General features: G+C 34.0%; 1 protein-coding gene across 1 annotated transcript in view; it reads right to left on the bottom strand.

Moving 5' to 3' along the window:
• Window positions 1-7,958: 7,958 nt before the first annotated feature.
• Window positions 7,959-20,244, bottom strand: part of THEMIS (thymocyte selection associated) — a 181,822-nt gene continuing 169,536 nt past the window's right edge. The window contains exon 6 of the mRNA XM_068550825.1: window positions 7,959-8,137. Coding sequence (XP_068406926.1) covers window positions 7,959-8,137 — 179 coding nt within the window. The remainder of the gene's footprint in view (window positions 8,138-20,244) is intronic.

Raw genomic sequence — 20,244 nt, 5'->3', positions numbered from 1 at the left:
ACATGTTTGAGCAATTTTATGATAGCTGCTTTAAAGTTTCTGTCAAACAACTCCAACATCTATATCATCTCATCCTAAGCTTCTGTAAATTGTCTTTTTCCATGAAAATTGACATTTTCATCTCTCTTTGTAAGCCAAGTAATTTTGGATTGTGCCCTGGACATCTTGATTGTTACATTACGAGACTCTGGGCATTGTTTAAATCTCCTGGAGAATGTTGACATTTTTGTTTTAGCAGAGAATCTACCCAGTAAAGTTCACACTGTGAATTTCTACCCATCTTCTGTAGGCTATGGTTTCAATGTCAGCTCGGTTTTTGAAGCCTTTGCAATGCCACAGTGCTACTGGATATGTTCCCTATTTAGCAGTCAGTCTGGGATCCGGGAAATCCGATGTACTTTTAGCTCAGTTCTCAAAATCTTATGCTAATTTGAAATAGATCTATGCATATGCAAGTCGAAGTATGCCCAGAAGTTCTTAATTTGTGAATGGCCTTTCTGAGCTCTTCCTTCTCCATGAATCTGGAGATAGCTTGTGTTTATCAGCTGACAGTTGATGTAGTCTTAGATTCATTTGAATAATAAAATACCCAACTAAAATCCTATTACAAAGAATCTGTTCAACTGAGAACACTGTTAAAAAAACAAAAGAAGATAAAAAATTACAACACTTTCTAAAAACCAAACTGCCATATAGTTTCTTCCTATGTCATATCACCACCCTGGGGTCTTTATATCCTAGGACTTAACAACACCACAAGTCAAGTTTTCCTTTAGGATATTTCCTAGTTTTCCTTAAAAGTGGTCTGTGAAACTGCACAAGGTAACAGGACTCTGCAGAACTGCCAGAAATGTGCTTTGAACCACAAGGTATATAGAACCTCTTAGATAAAGAATTATACGGAATGATGAGAAAATTATTAGTTAGCCCATATGTAGAATCGAGACTCAATTTTCAGATTAGCTTGATTTTTATGAACTATTTCAGATCCTTAGGTCCCTATCTTTAGTCATGGAAATACACTCAGAAATGATAAAATCAGCTATGTGTATCTATAGTAAAAAATATTCTGAAATACCTATGAAAATTAATAGAAACATAATATCCAACTTACCCCCAAATAATGGATGTTCTAAACTGGGCTATCTTTAAGTGGATATTTTAAAAATTAAATTTTATGAATATCAAGTTCAATTATTCACAAATTATTGACAGTAATTTTATGATACAAAATTAAGCATAAAATATGAAGAAACTGTTCTACCATGTTGATAGATTAAATTTAACTAAACAAAGCACCATCCTTCAAAAAATCATCAGTTTTACATAGAAAAGTATAAATTGTAGTAATGGCTGTCATTGTTTTTACAATTATGAATTCTTATCTATTTGAATTACCATTCCTTGTTTCAGTTGATTCTGACATAATGAGATATTCTCAGACCAACGGACAATTTTGATCAAGGGATCAGCTAAATTTTAGTGTGTTTAACAAAACAAAATTATATGTATACAACAAAACTATAACAAAAAGTAGCTGCCATTCATCTTTCCCAACAGCAATAAAAAATCAAAATGCATTTTAACTATTTTGAGGTATAAAAGGACAATTTTTTTGTATTTAAAAATAGGTAAAGTATTTGGTGTGTTGAACTTTACATTTTTCTAAGAATTGAGATTCTTATAAAGAAAATGTAAATTATTATTGTAGTAATAATGCTACTATAGTATGATGTACCATTATCAATTCTCTTCAACAAAGTATTGACAGGTACTCATCTATTCCTTTCTTTACAAACAAAATTAAAGATATAGTCACAACATCTTGAAGGAAGGAGAAGGAGGGGTTTAGTTAACTGAAATTTCAAATCTACCAAAACTAACTCTTTGTATAGATATAATTTTAGAAATGGTTTTTACAGAGTTGATCAGAAACAATTTTGTGCTTAAAACTGAGCATTTGTTGGCCAAAAGTAAGGCTTATTGTAGAAAGCAGACATGGTCTAAGTTTGATTATGGAAAACATAGGTTTACTACACTTTTATAAAACCAGGTTTTTTTAAGATGTTATTAGATTAAATGCTGTATTTTTTCCTCAGTTCTCACAAGTGTTAACATTCTAACAGAAAAACACATAAGCATATACCCCAAATCTGATTCTAGCCATTATGAATATGATACACTTTGAAAGCATTTCAGATCATTCCAGATGCATATCTAATACTACGTAAGCTTTTTCCTGTGTTTTAAGCATAAAAGGTTTTACATATATATAATAACCACAAATGGTGCTCCTCCCTCATTTATAAGACTGTAAAATTACATGCATAAATAAAATTGATTTTCAGTTAGAGTGACTTTACTGTTGCCTAAATATTAATAAGATCCTCCCCCTTAGGTTAGCATTCACAGGCATCTTCCAGTAATTTTGTTGGCCTATTGACGAACTGATGGACTGTGTATAGCTTGTCCCTGACAGTTACTGACAACATTTTAAATGATGAGTAACATTAGATTCTTATTACTTCAAATCATCATTTCTACTTGATGTAAAAACACATTTTCGGTCTCATATTTTTCCTCCAGAGATATCATTAAATTTTTAAATTTATTAATATAATAATTGTTGAGGAAGCAAAACCCAGAAAATATTATATTGTGTTTATAAATTAAAATAGGCAGAAAATACTGTGTGAAAAAGCAGTCATGTACCCTCCCTCCCAAAGCAAAATATTTCAAGGACATTTTCTAAAAGTTCACTTATTACCAATTTCTGCTTATAACTCTTTTTTTTTTTTAACTGGGGTATAGTTGCTTTACAATGTTGTTTTAGTTTCTGCTGTACAATGAAGTGAACCAGCTATGTAATTGGGAGTAAATATCTTCATATATGAATATTTAGATTACAGAACTATACATGATCGCAGCACTCTTGAATAAAAACAGCTAGCAGTATGACATGACAAATGAGGCAATGCACAAGAGTGAAACAAGGTTAACTAGAAGATCACTCCCTAACATTCAGTATATAAACACAACATAAAGCTGCTTCTTAACATATAACACCAGAAATGTGTGTGCTATCAAAACTGGGTGTTAATAAGTGACATAATCTAAAGCCATCAACTATCCAGAGTGAGTTCGATGTGTGTTAGAAATAGTGTATCCCTACATTCTTGCCTGATAAGAAGTTTGCCTGCACTTGGTTCAGTGGCAGATACTATCAAATCGTCTCCTTGACAATTAGGGAAGGTGAGACTCAGAGAAAACTCAATAAGTCTGCATTTACTCCTACAATTTTTTTTTTAAGATTTGAATATTATGAAGCAAAATTTGCAAAAAAACCCTGGGTTTCCTTTGTGGAGTGCAGCCCTCATTCCTACAATCTTGATAAGAAATCTTTTTCTAAAGGATCTATCACAGTGGATTCTTATTACTAGAGATTAACAGCCCTTCATAGCGACTTTGCTAACTTATAGGACAGTGTTGCCTGATTTAAGTTTTCTCCACAAAGCACCTTATTCTACAGGTTTTACGAATTCTTTGATATATCTTACATTGTATGGCATGGATAGGAAAAGAATTAGAAGTTCAATCATAGATATGTCATTACAATGCATGATCAAAAAACGAAGTGTGACTTCTAGATATCATCGAATGTTTTTGCAACAACACTTGCTGGGCACCTTTATGGCTCTCCCACAGTTGGCCTGCCCTCTCCATGGGGTCCTCAGATAAGAGATCCTTTGCAACATGCCCTTTGACTGACCTGGAGGTAATGTGAAGTCTCTCTGTTCCTTTCTTGGGTCTCACTACTTTTGCTTCCTTCATTGCTCTTGAACAGAAAAAAAAAAAACAAAAACAAAACTACAACAACAACAAAAAACATTAAACATGAAAACCTGCCCGACTAATGGAAACAATAATTAAAACTGCCTTACCAGAATTTTGCCCATCCAGTTCTGCAGATTTCAGGCATAACCGAAAATTCTTTCCCCGAATCCTAGTGTTCTGCTCCAGCCCTTCCCCAGCTCCTAGGTTATATCGCAAAAGAAACAGTCTGTAATTGAAAATTTGACAGTTACTCTTTCAGTCTAGCTCCAGAATAAATGTGCCCTGTTGGACCAAATTTTACCATAACTGAATCACTTGTAGTCCTTACAGTAAAAATATCTAAATTAATATGGGCATGGAAAGAGGCAGCTTATGCATTTTTAATTATATTAAGAATAACTTTTTAGATATTATAACTAAATTCTAGGTTTGGAAGGTATAAACTATCTCTTACCTTTTAGAATATAAAGAAAAAAAGAGTGGGGAGTTGGAAGCATTTTTTTTAAAACTTGGATGTCACAAATTTTAGCTTTTTATAAACTCCAATTTTACTGACAGTCAGCATGGGATTAGATATTGTGTTTGGAAAACATAGGTGAAGATAAGGGGGAAGCAAACTTTTGAGAAAATGGCTGCTTAGATTTATAAACTAGACAACTAGCAACATCTAGTGGTCATCCTTATGATCAACCCTTCTCTTCATTTCCATTGTTGCTTAGAATTCAGTCACATGCCAAAATTCTTGGTAGGTATTTTGAATTAGGTTAAAATAAAATAAAATAAATACAGAAAACAATATAATCTGAAATCTAAGCATTAGTTCTAATGTATATATAATATAAAAATACAATACACATATTGTTATTCACAACTGTTTGGTTTATGAGCAATAGGATTTAATACATTGAGCATTAAACAGTATTCAGCTGCTTTACTTGTCATAAGAAGGGCTAAAATTTTGCTGTATAAAGCAGACAGGACTTAATTTTACCAACTTTAACCCTAAAAGTTAAATTAATATCTAAAAACTCCTGTTATAGATAACTCTTTATTATTTTAACTGATAGAACTGGCATGGATTTTGAACCATTATTTATTTTACTCAACAGTTTGAAATAAGAACAACAGGTTTCAATCCTTGAATACACATACAGTGATAGTGAGGGCTCATACTCATGTAAAGAAATAATAGCTAATAGTTACTTGGGTCAAAAGAAAGCTTGCTTGGGGTTTTTATATTTTTCATGGCCAGGCTATAAATAAATAAGTAAGAGTTGAATACAGGTTAAAAACTCTCAGAAAATCGATGATTCCTTGGAAGAAATATTTACAAATGATGCAACTGACAGGGGCTTAATTTCCAAAATACACAAACAGGTCATGCAGCTCAATATCCAAAAAAAAAAAAAAAAAAAAATCAAAAAACAGGCAGCAGACCTAAATAAACATTTCTCCAAAGAAGACATACAGATGACCAACAGGCACATGAAAAATGCTCAACATCACTACTTATTTGAGAAATGCAAATCAAAATTACAATGACATATCACTTAACACCAGTCAGAATTGCCATCATCAAAAAGTCTACAAATAATAAATGCTGGAGAGGGTGTGGAGAAAAGGGAACCCTCTTACACTGTTGGTGGGAATGTAAATTGGTGCAGCCACTATGGAGAACAGTATGGAAGTTCCTTAAAAACTAAAAATAGAGTTACCACATGATCCAGCAATCCCATTCCTGGGCGTATATCCAGAGAAAACAGTAATTCAAAAAGATATATGCACCCCAATGTTCATGGAAGCACTACTTACAATAGCCAAGACAGGAAAGCAACCTAAGTGTCCATCAACAGATGAATGGATAAAGAAGATGTAATACAATGGAATACTACTCAGTCATAAAAAAGAATGAAATAATGTCATTTACAGCAACATGGATGGACCTAGAGATTATCATACTAAGTGAAGTATGTCAGACAAAGACAAATATCATATGATATCACTTACATGAATCTAAAAAATGATACAAATGAACTTATTTACAAAACAGACTCACAGACATAGAAAACAAACTTATGGTTACCAAAGGGGAAATGGGGGGAGGGATAAATTAGGAGCTTGGAATGAACAGATACACACTACTATAAATAAAATATATAAACAACAAGGTCCTGCTGTATAGCACAGGGAACTATATTCAACATCTTGTAATAACCTATAATGGAAAAGAATCTGAAAAAGCATATATATATATATGTGTGTATATATATATATACACATATACATATATGTATATATACACACATACATATACATATATATATCTGAATCACTTTGGTGTGCGCCAGAAACTAACACATTGTAAACCAACTATACTTCAATTTTAAACAAGAAAATAGACAATTCCTATTAACATAATTCAAATTCTCAAAAAGATTATTTCAAAAATTGATAATATAACATATAGTATAGATACTGAAAACATAAACAGGATTGCAATCTAAAAAGAGAGGGAAGAATTGGAGGAAAGAGATTAATGTTTATTTATGCACATTGCAAGTGCCAGACACTGGGTAGTACTTCATGTGCATCTGTCATCGTAATTCATCTCCATGGTAATTCTGGAGACAGATGTCATTGGCTGACCCCCTCCACCCTATTATATAAATAAAGAAATGAAGTTCTACTTCTGTGATCATTCAACCAGTAAGTGACAAATCTAGGTTTGAATTCAGGTCAACCTGACTCCAAAATCAGTGCTCTCAAAGTTTTACATATGATATCAGCATTTATTTTTTAGTTTTCTAAATGTTTTGCAAGCCCAGGAAAGAAATGGCTCCAGGGTCACACATGTTGTCTTGAAAGATACCCCACTGGTCAAGTGTCTCTTTTATTCATCATTGAACAAAGTCTTTCATTTCATGCTTTCATTTAACTATTATGCATTCATGATACTAGAGAAAGCTTAAAATAACAATCTGTGTTGAAGGCAGCATAGTAAATTAAATTTACACAACATTAAAAATTTATTCATTTAAAAATCATGTATTACATACCTACAATGTGTCACTGCAAATACAAAGACAAATGACACAAACTGCCTGAATACCAGGAACTCAGTGAAAATATATGCAAACAAGTATTCACAACACTGAACATATGTTGTTGTATGCTATGTACTGTAGTAGTAGAGGAGAAGTGGGGATGATAGCGTCTGCTTGAATGAATCTTGTAGAATTCACACAGGAGATGTTTGAACGCTGCAGTTCACTAGCCTGATTGAGGTGGGATAGAAGATCATGCCAGTTAGAAAAAGAAGTTCATGTAAAGGCAAGAAAGAGATGGACAGAAGTAGATGGATGTGAGACACATTTAGAAAGTAATAATACATCAAGGATAATGACTCCCCATGGCCCTAGAATAATGGGAACTATACATCATCACCAGGATGCAGGAGAGTCTGGTGTGATGCCCTGACACCATTCCCAACAGTCACTAATTATTCATTTCCTATTTTGGTATCACTTACTATATAATATTGTTGTAACATTCTCTCTTAGTTATTTTAAAAACGGTAATACATTTATTGCCCAAAAGTCAAACTATATACTTCTATAATTTAGCCCTCACTTGTTGCTTTACATGGTAGTAAGTAAGGGACCATAAAAATGACTGTGCAAACTGAAACTGTGCAAAGTGCTCTTAATAGTCAATGGGAACTATTAAAATTGTTCCATGACCTTTAAAAATTTTGTCTAGACATTAAATAATCATATTGTCATTTATAAATGTACAAGCAAATAAAAAAGAATAGTAAAACTAATATTTATCTAGTACACTATAATTTAAAATGGCAACATTGAGAATTGAAGTGCCATGTTTCTTTGTAAAACACATCAGAAATAGTGTGAACAGGCCCTGCCTTCTTTTTCTCATTGTATATCTTACAATACAGAGCAAGCACACCTTGGTGAATTGTCATACTTCTTTCTAAGTTTGGATCCAACATTGTATCTCTTCAATGTTGTGAAATATCTCAGAGGGTTCCTGTAATATGTAAATTTGTGCTGTTACTACCTCTTCTGAGACGAATTCATCCTTTTTACCACACCCACTTTCCTCATTTATGCCTTCAAGTTCCTCTGGCTGCATACTTCAACTTTCTCAAACGGCAGCAGTGCCAACATTCTCACAGTGAGCTGTTCTTCCACAACTCCATTCTTGTTTGATTTGAGTTTCACTGTCAGTGTTCTCACGTTTCTTTTATTTGCTACACTTTCATTTTGGTTGGCTTCTTTGAAACCTTCTTTGGATTATCCAATTGCGTAAAACATCAGGTGAACTTATCACTGGGAGACAGGGAAGCAATATTACATTCTTTGCTGTTCTTGTGTGAACTGGGTAATAGATGTGCAGTAAGTGCCCAGTTACCAACATACTTTAAAAGAATCGATGTGATTTGTCACTGATCAATATGTACATGTGTTATTTACACAGGGATTTGTGGACTGAAGAGCTAGAAGCCATGTTTGCTCTTTGTGAAACTGAAATTTGAACTGTGTTGCTGGGGCACTGGTGTTATTTGGTGTTATTTAACTAAACCATAGACTGAAAATTGTGCATGTTGGAACTGTGCAAGGCAAGAACTGCCTGTACACACATGCACACACACACACACACACACACACACACACACACACATTGGACTTACCACACCAAGACTGTGGAACAACCGAAAATCTCATACACTGCTGATTGAAATGAAAAAATAGGACTATCATGGGAATCATTTTGGTAGTTTCTTAAAAAGTTAAACACATACCCACTATATGACCCAAACATTTCACTCCTAGATATTTACCCAAGAGAAGTAGAAGCATCTCTCCATAGAAGGATTAGTACAGAATTGTTCATAGCACATTATTTGTATAGCCAAAAACCTGGAAATAATTTAAATGTCCATCAACAGAGGAGTGGATAAACAACTTGTGGTCTATCCATACAATGAAACAGTACTCAGCAAAATAAAGAATAAACAATTTTATATGCAATATAACATGTATGACGCTCAAAATAATTACACTAAATACAAGAAGGCAGACAAAAAATTATATACTACATGATTCCACTTATAAAAAGTCTGGAAAATGCAAACTAATTTACAATGATAGAAAGAAGATGGAAAGTAGTGACCTAAGGACAGGGAAGAAAGACAAAGAAAAGTAAGAGGAACGGCATGTTGTTCATTATGTTGATTGAGGTGATGCTTTTATGTGTATAAATATATGTCCAAATTTATCCAATTTTCCATTGTGATTATGTGCAGTTTATTGTGTGCCAATTATACCTTAATAAAGTTGTGATAAATATTAAAATACATTTCACTTTTGTCTTTTTTTTTACTGTTATTAACTTTGTATATACTTAAAATTTGTATTGCTTTACACTTCAATGGTAATATAAATTAATTAAAATAAACTTGGTTTAATCTTTTTTCAAAAATTTGTTCTGACCTTTATAACATGACAAGAATTTTGACTAATTATTGACATGATATCATTAAAGTTCTATGTCATTCTTATTGTCCAGAAAATTTCTAAAAATAGGTAATGAAATCTAAAACGTTTTTAGACTTTTTACCTTAATTATATGACTAATAGATCAGTCACATAAAAGTGACTGATTTTATCATTAAAAGTACTTAGCATGGCTGCCAGCTGTTGGAATATGGAGGTAATTGGTCACAGAAACATTTGAAAATAGAAATTGTGTTTTTTTCTTCCAATGAGTAAATTTTTCAATAAATTTAGAAAAACAAAATTAGGATAATTCAAAATATTGAATTCAATCCTGGGCATATCCTGGGCAATCCTGAATTTCAATCCTGGGCATATTATTCAATATAAAAGTGTATTTTTTAAAAAATTTACTGAAATTCCTATCTATGATGCGTTTAAGTATACTCTGTAAAAATAACATAACAAATGGTTGGTATCCTAAAATGAATTTATGGAGCAAGACATTTGAAATAATATTTTAAAATATTAATAAGTTTATAGTTGCAGAAATCATGGGAAATCATAGGCCTTCTCCTTCCTTCTTCATAACTTAAACTTATGTTTTGACATTAATTGAGTCAAACTTCAAGGTGGATAGGTCTATGAATCAGAACAGGAGCATGTAGTAGAGAAGCACCACAATCTAATTGTTCATTCTTTCTTGTTGCTGTTGCCATGTTGTAACTGGGTATTTGTGGCCCCAGCTGCTGCTAATGGTGAGGTATTCTTGCAAATAAAATTAAAATTAACAAGTTTACATGCATAGTTTACTTCATACAAATTGACGAATAGTGTTCCCCAGACTATCAAGTTTCAGAAGCAAAAGAGCCATTAGTTTGGCAATTTGACCCTTCACTCTGTGAAGTACTGTTAACCTTGCTCAGAGGTTGGAATGCTACGGTATCCTAGTAATGTTGCCTGGCATTTACAGTGATGAACTATTTGCTCTAGGCTGTAGCTCTTTGTAACTACTTTAACAGAAGAAATGCAAAGAGAAGAAAATAGGAATGCTGTTGTTAAATACTCTGACATGAAATCAGGAACTCACCTAAAATCTAATATAGCCTAAGCAGTATTGATTTTAATGGCAAAATCAAAATCAAGCAGACAAAATATTTTTATTGTTAAAATGGAAATGAGTCTATGGGAAATAACATGTACATTAATACCCAAACTTAATAATTCAACCAACATCAATGCAATATTTTCTATGTCTGAAATATTTGTCTCAAAACAAAGATCAAGATTATGGATTGGGACAATTACTGCTTCATGTGTTGTAAAATTTCATTTTAAAAATAATAACTTTTAAATAATAAATAATTGTGTTATTATCATTTAATTCTTAATGATTTTATTTAACATTTATTTTGTTAATATTACCTTCTTTAAATGTTTTATAATATCAAATACCTACGTCAGGTAAACAACATTTTTACATCTTATCACAATTTATTATTTCTTAAGAGGAAAACATGCATTTATTACCATATTTTATTTCTTAACTGAAAACCTCTGACACTAAAATTCTGCCACACAAAATGATTCACTGTTTACTATTACGGGCACTCATTATTATTTTAAAAAACATAAATAAATTATTATTTTAAAATATAAGAAAAACCTACAATTTGGAGAATTCCCCAGTTTCCCATGAATTCTAATTACCTATTCTCAAATCCCCAGTATTAATATCTATAGGGAATTTGAAAAGACCCTGTTAGCAGTTTTATTTAGTTCCCACTCTATCAGTCCTGATTTACAGATTTATTTAAAATCTATCTTTACCTCTAATTTCCACAGCTTGGGGTATGAGCCCTGGAATTAGATTGTTCTTGCCTACCAAGTTGTCCAGGATTTTATAAACCCATGTCCAAAATTTCACCTCTCCATGACTTTGTTGTGAGAATGGAAAGTAGTAGTATTTTGAGTACGTCTTTCTATACATACACCAAAATGAAATAATTAATGCATTCATACACAAACCATGACAACAAAAACCACCAAAAGTCATATGAAACAAAATATATGGTCTAATTCCCACTCTCCTAAGGGAAACCCTGATAAAACTAATTTATATTTTAGCCTTTTAGTATCTAAATGAGAAATATATATGGATACCTTTTATCTTTTAACACTTCTAATATATAATCCAGTAATCCAGATGAGGTTATTATCAGGCAATTATTTCCATGTAATGAGAAGAGAGAAATGATATAGCTTGCCTCCTCCAATAGCATACTATTGAGACGGAGGGAAGGGGGCAGGGCACAACCCTTAAAGAATGACACAGCCATTGAGAAAAAAATACGACAAAAACTGGTTAGAACCAGTTAGGCCCAAGATGGTGGAAGATTTGCCTTCCAGTAGACCTCGAGAGCCTTATTATATGCTTGTTGTAATACATTAGCATATGCTAAATGACACACCTACAGGTGCCATGACAGTTCCTCCTCCTGGCATTACCAACCCAAGTGCAAACAACACACTTCCTTCCGTTAACATAAAGCAGTGTTGCCAGCTCTTAAATTTAATATAAAAGAAATCATGCAGCATATACTATTTCTGTGTCTGAATTCTATCATTCAGTGTTATGGCTTTGAAATATATTCACATTGTTGCATGTATCATTGCACAATTGTTGCTGTAGCATTTTCCACAACCTAGTTGTCTATTCTATGGCTCATTGGCATGGATTATGCCCAGTTTGAATAAGGCTGCTACGAACATGTTTGTACATGTCCTGTTCGTAGGTTAATGCACTCAGTTTTGTTTCATTTACACGTAGGAGTGGAAATTCTGAGTCATGGAGTAGTTGTTTAGCTTTGGTGGATACTGTAGTTTTCCAAAGTAGATGTATCAGTTTAAACTCCCACCAGCAATATGTGTGAGTTCTCATTGTTCCACACTTTCTTCAAAACTTGTTCTTGTTATTTAAAACAAAAAAATCTTAGCCATCTGGTGGATTTGTGATGTTATATGTCATCATGGCTCTAATTTGCATTTTCCTAAAGATTGCTGTGATTTTGAGCACATTTACATATGCTCATTATCCATTTGGATATCCTTGTTTATGAAATGCCTGCTTAAGCCCTCTATCCTATCTTAAAATTAGGTTGTCTGCATTTTACTTAATAACTTGTAGGAGTTATTTATATATTCTGAATATAATTCTTTTGTTGGATGTGTATACAGCAAATACAGTCTCCCATTCTTTGAATTCTCTTTTAATGTACCATTCTTTCTTGATTCTCAGATCTTTATTTCTGGATTTATTTTCTTTCTTAGAGTGCATCCTTTATACAGTCTTGTGCTGATAATTCAATTGATTGTAAGTCCTCTCTGTTTTTGTTAACGTGTAAAGGTCTTTTATTCTTATTTTTTTAAATTATTTTGTTTCACAGTTCTTAAGAGTGTTTCCCCCGGTACCCTGGCTTCTGGCTTCTGTCTTGGCCTTGGTAAAGTTTACTGTTGCCCCAGTTGATGTCCCAGCCTTATCTTTGTAGACATCTTCTCAAATTTCACTATTATATGATGTGTTGGGAAATTAGTTTTTTACCCTTCTTGAGATATTCTGTATGTTTTAAATCTGAGAAATTGGTATCATTTATTAATTCTAGAAAGTTCTCTGGTATCATCTCTTTGAATATTGCCTCACCTCAGCCTTGCACCAGTCTCCCAATTTCTCTTGCTCTAACTCTAATTAAATAAATATTATGCCTTCTTAAACTGATCTGAATGTCTTTCAACATCTCTTTTATACTTCTTATTGTCTTTTTTTGCTGCATTCTGGGTGATGACTTAAGAACTACTATCCCCACAATTTTTTCTTCTTTTGTGCTTAAACATTTTAAAATTATTGCTTCTTTTCTAATATTTTTATGTTTATTTTGTATTCTTACAAGGACAAGACCATTAGAATAAGTTTCAGTTTCAGATTGTCAATCAATATACAAGACACATGAGGCTTACCCAGTACCAAGTTTGCTTACCTTAGTAAAGAGTAAAAAGTAGGAAGAACCAGGTGGGGTTGGGGTCCCAGTTTGAGGTAGTGTGGTCAGGGCAGGTATTTGTATGAAACCTGAATGAAGTGAGGGACTGACCTGTGTAGATATTTGAGCAAAAAGCTTTTCCTGGTGGAGAGAAACCAAAGGCAAAGGCCTGGAGGCAAGACCGTCCTGTCCTGTCTTATGAACAGTGAGGAGGCCAGCACGACTTTCGCACATTGAGAAAGGGGACAAGAGGTCAGAGAAGTAACAGGAACAGATCCTGTAGGGCTTTGTAGATCATGTTAGGAATTTTGGCTTTTACTCTGAGTGAGATGGGAAGAAACTGTGGTGTGAAATAATATATGTTTTAATGGATATTTCTGACTACTGTGTTAAAAATAAACTGATTGGTAGCAAGAGCAGGAATGGGGAGAATGGTTACAGGGTTACTGCAGAAACCCAAGAAGAGATAATTGAACTTGGGTCACACTGGAAGCCCAGCAGAAACCAGTAAAAAGTGGTAAAACTGTGCAAATATTTTGATGGTAAAATCAAAAGAGTACTTTCATTCTGTTAGACTCAGTTTTTAGTATTCCAGCCTATCAGGATATATTCAGATCCTAATTCTGACTCTTCCTTCCCAGGAATTTTACATAACCTTTTCCTTTTAGAAGTAACTTGTAACTTAAGACTTTGGATAAACATCCAGAAGTTTCATTAATGTTGACTTTGATCTTAAAACAAAAACTTTTTATATTAAATTCTTGGTTATAAGAGCCAAACACACCTCAAAGAACACTCCTTTCTTCATTTCTCACTCCCTTTCCATCCCCTTCCCCAAACTGTTTGATTCAGTTAGGAAGAGGGCAGCATTGATCATTGGAGGTCTTGGCATCTAGCTATGCAGCCCCATCATACTGTGAAATCTGGTCATTGCGCTCAGCACTATAGGTCCCTGGTTGCAGGGATCAGGGTGAGGAGGTAAAGAAGCCTCTTCTCCTGGCTTCTTTAACACAGGTAGCCTCTTCCTTAATAGTTAAGGATTGATTTCAATCCTAGTTAAAGAATACCTTAGTTGTTACAGGAAGATAGTTATTAAACATGACAGAGAACATACACACACGCGAAAGAAAATTTATTTTCAACCTCCCAAAATCTTCCATAGATGAACATGAAGTTTATTACACCTTTCAAATTCAAGAGAGCTGGAAGCACAGTACATAAAAGGACTTACATTGTTAGAAATGTTATATATAATTTCCACTAGAAAGCCCTTGATGATTTACGACCAAACTAAGACATACATTCTCTTGATTTTCTAATCAAAGAACTATACCTATTAAAAGCACAGATTTAATTGTTCTCATATACCAAATAAAAATACTAGCCTTTCATTATTATTTGAAAAATAACAAACTGGCCAATGAGTTCTATGAGTTTGCCAAGGTTGTTGAGAAAGGATTCTCAGTGGACTTCAATAATCAAACATGGGGACATAAACTTTTAAAAGTTCTTGTTCTTACGGGCACAAACAAGCAAAATAGATAAAAGTTAAACCATCTCAGAAAATTTTAGAAATCATAAATAACAATATATTACCACATCAAATCCCTAAATAATCCTTAGGGTATTGGAAATCAGGGTTCATTTCCACTGAAAAAGGAAGAAAAAAAAGATACAAAAAGTAAGCTAAATCAGAATATAAACATTGTATGAAAGATTTCTAACTGTAATTTTTTTCTGTTGAAAAGTTTTTTCATGATTTGTTTGTTATCTTCAGAAACTCTTTAGTACTAAACCAATGAATAATTTCTATACATAATGTAAAATAATTATGAGATATGAGACTACCTAAATTTTTGTATAGAGTACAACCTGTGAACCAAGTCCAAAGTTGGCAATTAAATTCCTGTATAATTCTCTGTCTCTTCATTTTGTTACAGGCAAAATAATGTTGTACCTGTATACTTAATACATAAATAATAACTAAATGAAATGGCTTTCCTACTACCCTAATAAACATTTAGCTAAAGAGTTATCTAGTGTACAGTACATAAAATAATAAGGCATATTATCAGATCTTTGGTGATATTGTAGTAATGAACTCTGGTTATTAGGGGACAGGGGAGAAAGTAATGGAAAATTCCTGTAATTAACAATGGCTTTGGCTGTCAAGTCTCAAACACACTTATTCACCGTGTATTTCTAAAACAAAATGAAAATGTGAAGTCAAACTCATTTCCACAGCTCCAAGGGAATCAGATAAGAAACCTGATTATTTTAGATCACTCTCAGATCTAATTATTTTTTGTTATTTTTAACAGTAACGATGGTAACACTAAAAAAAAGGCAAAACAAATTGAGAAAAATGAAAATATTTGGTGAGCTTTTATCTTATTTTCAACTGGTTTTACTCGGAAACTAAAATATAAAATTTATTTCCAATTGCTTAATTGTCAGCAGTGGAAATGAGAACCACAAAAAGTGTGCACATTAAATAAACATGTCCTAAGTAACAATAAAACAATGCACATAGATTTTGACACAGCAGAATAGACTATGTGAATTCCATATCAGAGGTTGCTCCTTACGTTTTATCTGTTAAAACTTTTAAGGTTGTTTTCTCCTTTGCAGTGGCCAGTCAAGTTTCTTCTGGGGCCCACTGGGGAATAGCTGTTTTTTCAGCTAGAAGGCCAGGCTTGCTTTTCCATTGCAACATTTATGTTCACTGCCCAAGTGGCTTCAGTCACATCTCATTATTTTTGATGTTTTTAATTTTTGAGGATTTCTGTAAGAAAAAAAGATTAAGCGGGGTCCATCAGAAATATGCATTAGAAATAGGAAAGACACTACTTGCTTTCAAACAGTCTGTAGGAAACTCACATGCATATATGTTTTTTTTTGACAACTAATTGAGAACAAAATAAGAAGAGCCAAAAAAAAAAACAAAAAACCAAAAAAATCCCAAGGAACTAATGCAAACCCTTCAGAAACAAAGTAGATATTTCTGTGAGATAATACCTTAAATTTATAAAGTGTTTTTCAGTTTACAAAATGCTCTCCTTTGCATTTTAGTTTATCCTTATAAAAACTCTATTTTCTAGGTAATGTAAGGTAAAAAAACTGAATCTGAGGCGTAGTTAAGAGACTTGCCGAGCAATCACACAGCTAGTAAGAGGCTGGAGCTTGATGGTGTTCTAAAAAAATGTCTGATTGCAGACCCATTACCTCAGCTGTGACACAATGGCTATGGAATGGAGCCCAAACCTAGTGGAGGTCTAAAGATGGCAGAGGAGAAAAGGGTACCTATAATGTTAAACTGAAGAAAAGCAACAGGCCTCAAGCATAAGTTGTACGATCTCTAGCTTCTAATGAACATATGCACAGACTTGACATTAACACATCATGTCACACTTGCAAGGAAAGCAAGCTACATTGCAGAGAGGAATTCTGTCTGTGTTCAGGGAAGACACCCATTTCTTTTCCATTATGCCTTTGTGGAGCATGGGTGGTTTAAGAAAAGAACCCTAACAGCATGAACTATAATGGTCAAGAGGTACAGAAGACTGATCATTTCTTTCACTCTCCCACACCTTATTGTACTAGTGACATATTAAGTGCTAGCCACGTGGACCTGGAGAGGAACACCCTGAGGGTGACACCCTTGAGCGCTCATTAGCCTATGACTTCCTCCCTGCCTCCCTTCCTTCCTCCCTTCTCCTCTTCTTCCTTCCTTTCTTCCTCCCTTCCTCTCTCTTTTCCTCCCTCTTCCTCTACTTCCCTTCCTTCCTTCCTTCCTTCTTTCTTCCTTCCTTTTCTACTACACACTGGCTCTATATAATCTTAAGGAAGTTAACTAACCTTTACGTACCTTACTTCCTCATCTTTGAAAACAAGAGGGGGGAAGGGATAATAATGCTTATGTTATAGGGTTATGACAAAGATTAAATGAGTCAATAAATGTAAAGAGTTTTATATTTTACAATAAAGAGGTTTACTGTCTCACCAACTGTTAGCTATTTTTACTATACGTGTGAAATATAAAGACAAAATATACAGTTTCGTGACCTCTGAGGAGCTCATAGAATAACTGGGAAAGAAGAAAGGGGATGTCAAAGCAGAAAGAAGTAGAATTTCTCAGCACATCATGTTAATTCCCCTAAACAGCCTGAATTTACTTCCCTCTGTCAACATCTCCCCTCAGTGCTAAGTGGTGCTGGGGGCTGGGAGGTGGGGTCCAATGATAGGAAGATCGCCTGGATCCCATGCTTTCCTTGATTTCATTCTCTCTCCTCATCATCCACTATCCCCAACTGCTGCCTTTAGATTTTCAGGTCTTTCTTTTATCACAAACAGCAATAAAACTACACACTGCAGAATGTATATTACAGCTGAAAGAACACAGGAGTTTTAGGCAGTATGCCCAGATTTAATTCCCACTTCTACCATTTACTATCTTTGTGCTTTTATCTGCATAAATGGATAACAACCGAATTTTTTCCTCACAGCGTTGCTTTTCCTGAGGGGAGAGGTGGGGAGGGCAAATGAAATAGATATATTGTAGTACAGAGAAACAGTCTGAAGAACTCCATCTGACTCCTGATTCTAAGACACACTCGCTATGTGTCTTGAGGAATCTCTGAATTCCATTTTCTTACCAATGAACGAGTTTTGGTAGTAATAACTGAATCATAGAGTTGAGGAAACATCAAATGAAATAAAGGACCTGCAAGTGCTTTGTCAAACGTAAAGTGCAACATAAATATTACTTGCTATTACTAGCTCATATTCACATAAAACTATTATAAGCCTGTAGTTTGAAAGTTCAATCTGTCATCTTGACAGTTATTAGTCTCACGCTCCCTTGTCAATAAACTGATTTAAGATAGTACAGGGTTGGGACTTCCCTGGTGGTCCAGTGGGTAAGACTCCATGCTCCCAATGCAGGGGGCCCGGGTTTGGTCCCTGGTTGGGGAACTAGGTCCCACATGCTGCAACTAAGATCTGGCGCAGCCAAAATAAATAAGTAAATAAAAAAAATTAAAAAAAAAGATAGTACAGGGTTAAGCAGAAAAATGGGAGGTGAGGGAGTAGAATAATTAGATTATCTCAATATAAAATAATAGGATTTAAGCAATCACAGTTTTGGAAGGGACCTTATAAGTTGCCTCTCCCTACCTGATCTAGCCCAATCTTCCACCAAGGGTAGGGACCCCCTAAATAACGCCTGTGCTTTAGTGGTCAGCTGAAGTAGGCAAAGCTGACTTCACATTGCATAGAAACTTTGTTCTTTTTTTTTTTTTTTTAACATCTTTATTGGAGTATAATTGCTTTACAATGGTGTGTTAGTTTCTGCTTTATAACAAAGTGAATCAGTTATACATATACATATGTCCCCATATCTCTTCCCTCTTGCATCTCCCTCCCTCCCGCCCTCCCTATCCCACACCTCTAGGTGGTCACAAAGCACAGAGCTGATGTCCCTGTGCTATGCGAGAAACTTTGTTCTTTATTGCATTAACTTTCAAGAAATCTCAAAATGTGAAAGAACTGATTTCTCTGACAATTATTTAGGTTTTAAAATTCAAATTGATTTAAAGCCCTCAAATCTTTTGGCATTCATCGACCACTCCTTTGGAAATGTCACAGATTTAATTTGGAGGTGATGTTTCTTACTTTGAATTGAATATTGACTGATTAGTTTTGAGTATTCATAGTTACTTAGATGATCATATTAACTGAGGGACGTGGAATCATGTACACTCAGTTCCCTGGAGATCAAGCCAAATACTTCATCCGTAGAAGAACAGATACAGAATGAAGTTTTATTTTGTTTTGTTTTGTTTTTCTCTCTAAAATGTATTCTTTGATAGTAAAAATGTCCTTCCATAGTCAAAATCTATATCTTTGTAAGAATAGACTACTGTTTAATCCACAAAATGAAGCTTTAAAAATACCATAAAATTAGAGGAGTAATTTTTTGAATGAGAGTATTAAGTCAAAGAAAATCTCCGTTTCATCTTATTTTTGAGGAATCCAGTTCAGGTATATCTAAAAATGCTTTACATTCTCTTATAAAGCTGGTGTTTCCTAAACAGCTACTTGAACCAAGGCTAGTCACACCCTACATTTTCCCTTTTGGCAACTTTGAGTGTCACTGTCCTCAAATTGCTCAACCTGATGGTGAACAGTAAAACCTGCAGTAAGCACATCTACCTGCTTTAGGAAGCAGCTTGTTTGTGAAACTTCCTGAAATCTCTTCCAAACATTTTCAACTGAATTTTCATCCATGTACCCATTTTAATATTTGTACCCATCCTCTACTTTCCTTCCCTTAGCATCTTTTGTAACTAAGTTATTGGTTGAGATTGAAAAAACAAATGATACAAGTTAATAGCTGCTTAATTCTTCTTCTCATCTGTGGTGGTTATAAGATATTACATCATTTTTCAAAGATGACTCGTATATTTATACTCCTGGCAACTGTTTTTGCATGTTTGATAAGTGTCATACATTATCTGTCCAGTACAGAATGGGAGTTTGGGGTTCATTTCTCTATTCAAGAAATATTTATTGAGAACCCACAGTAAGCCAGGAACTCTTTTAAATCTAAAGATAGAGCAAATGGATAAAAATTCCTGTCCTCATGGTGCTCTCATGTGGGGAAAGTGGCTCACAATCAAAATAAAGAAGCAAAGTGTGTAGCATGTTAGCTGGCATAAGGGAGATCGGTAGTCCCAGATAAAGAGATTACAATTTTAAATAAGGTGTGTATGAAAGGAATCGCCGAGAAGGTAATGGCTAAGGAAAGACCTAAATGAGACAAAGATAAAAGCCATGTAGATCTCTGGGGGGAAGACTAT

The sequence above is a fragment of the Eschrichtius robustus genome, chromosome 9 (assembly GCF_028021215.1).
Source record: "Eschrichtius robustus isolate mEscRob2 chromosome 9, mEscRob2.pri, whole genome shotgun sequence".
Taxonomy (NCBI): Eukaryota; Metazoa; Chordata; class Mammalia; order Artiodactyla; family Eschrichtiidae; genus Eschrichtius; species Eschrichtius robustus.
Note: the sequence above shows the minus strand (reverse complement) of the source record. Positions and strands in the feature narration are given on the sequence as shown.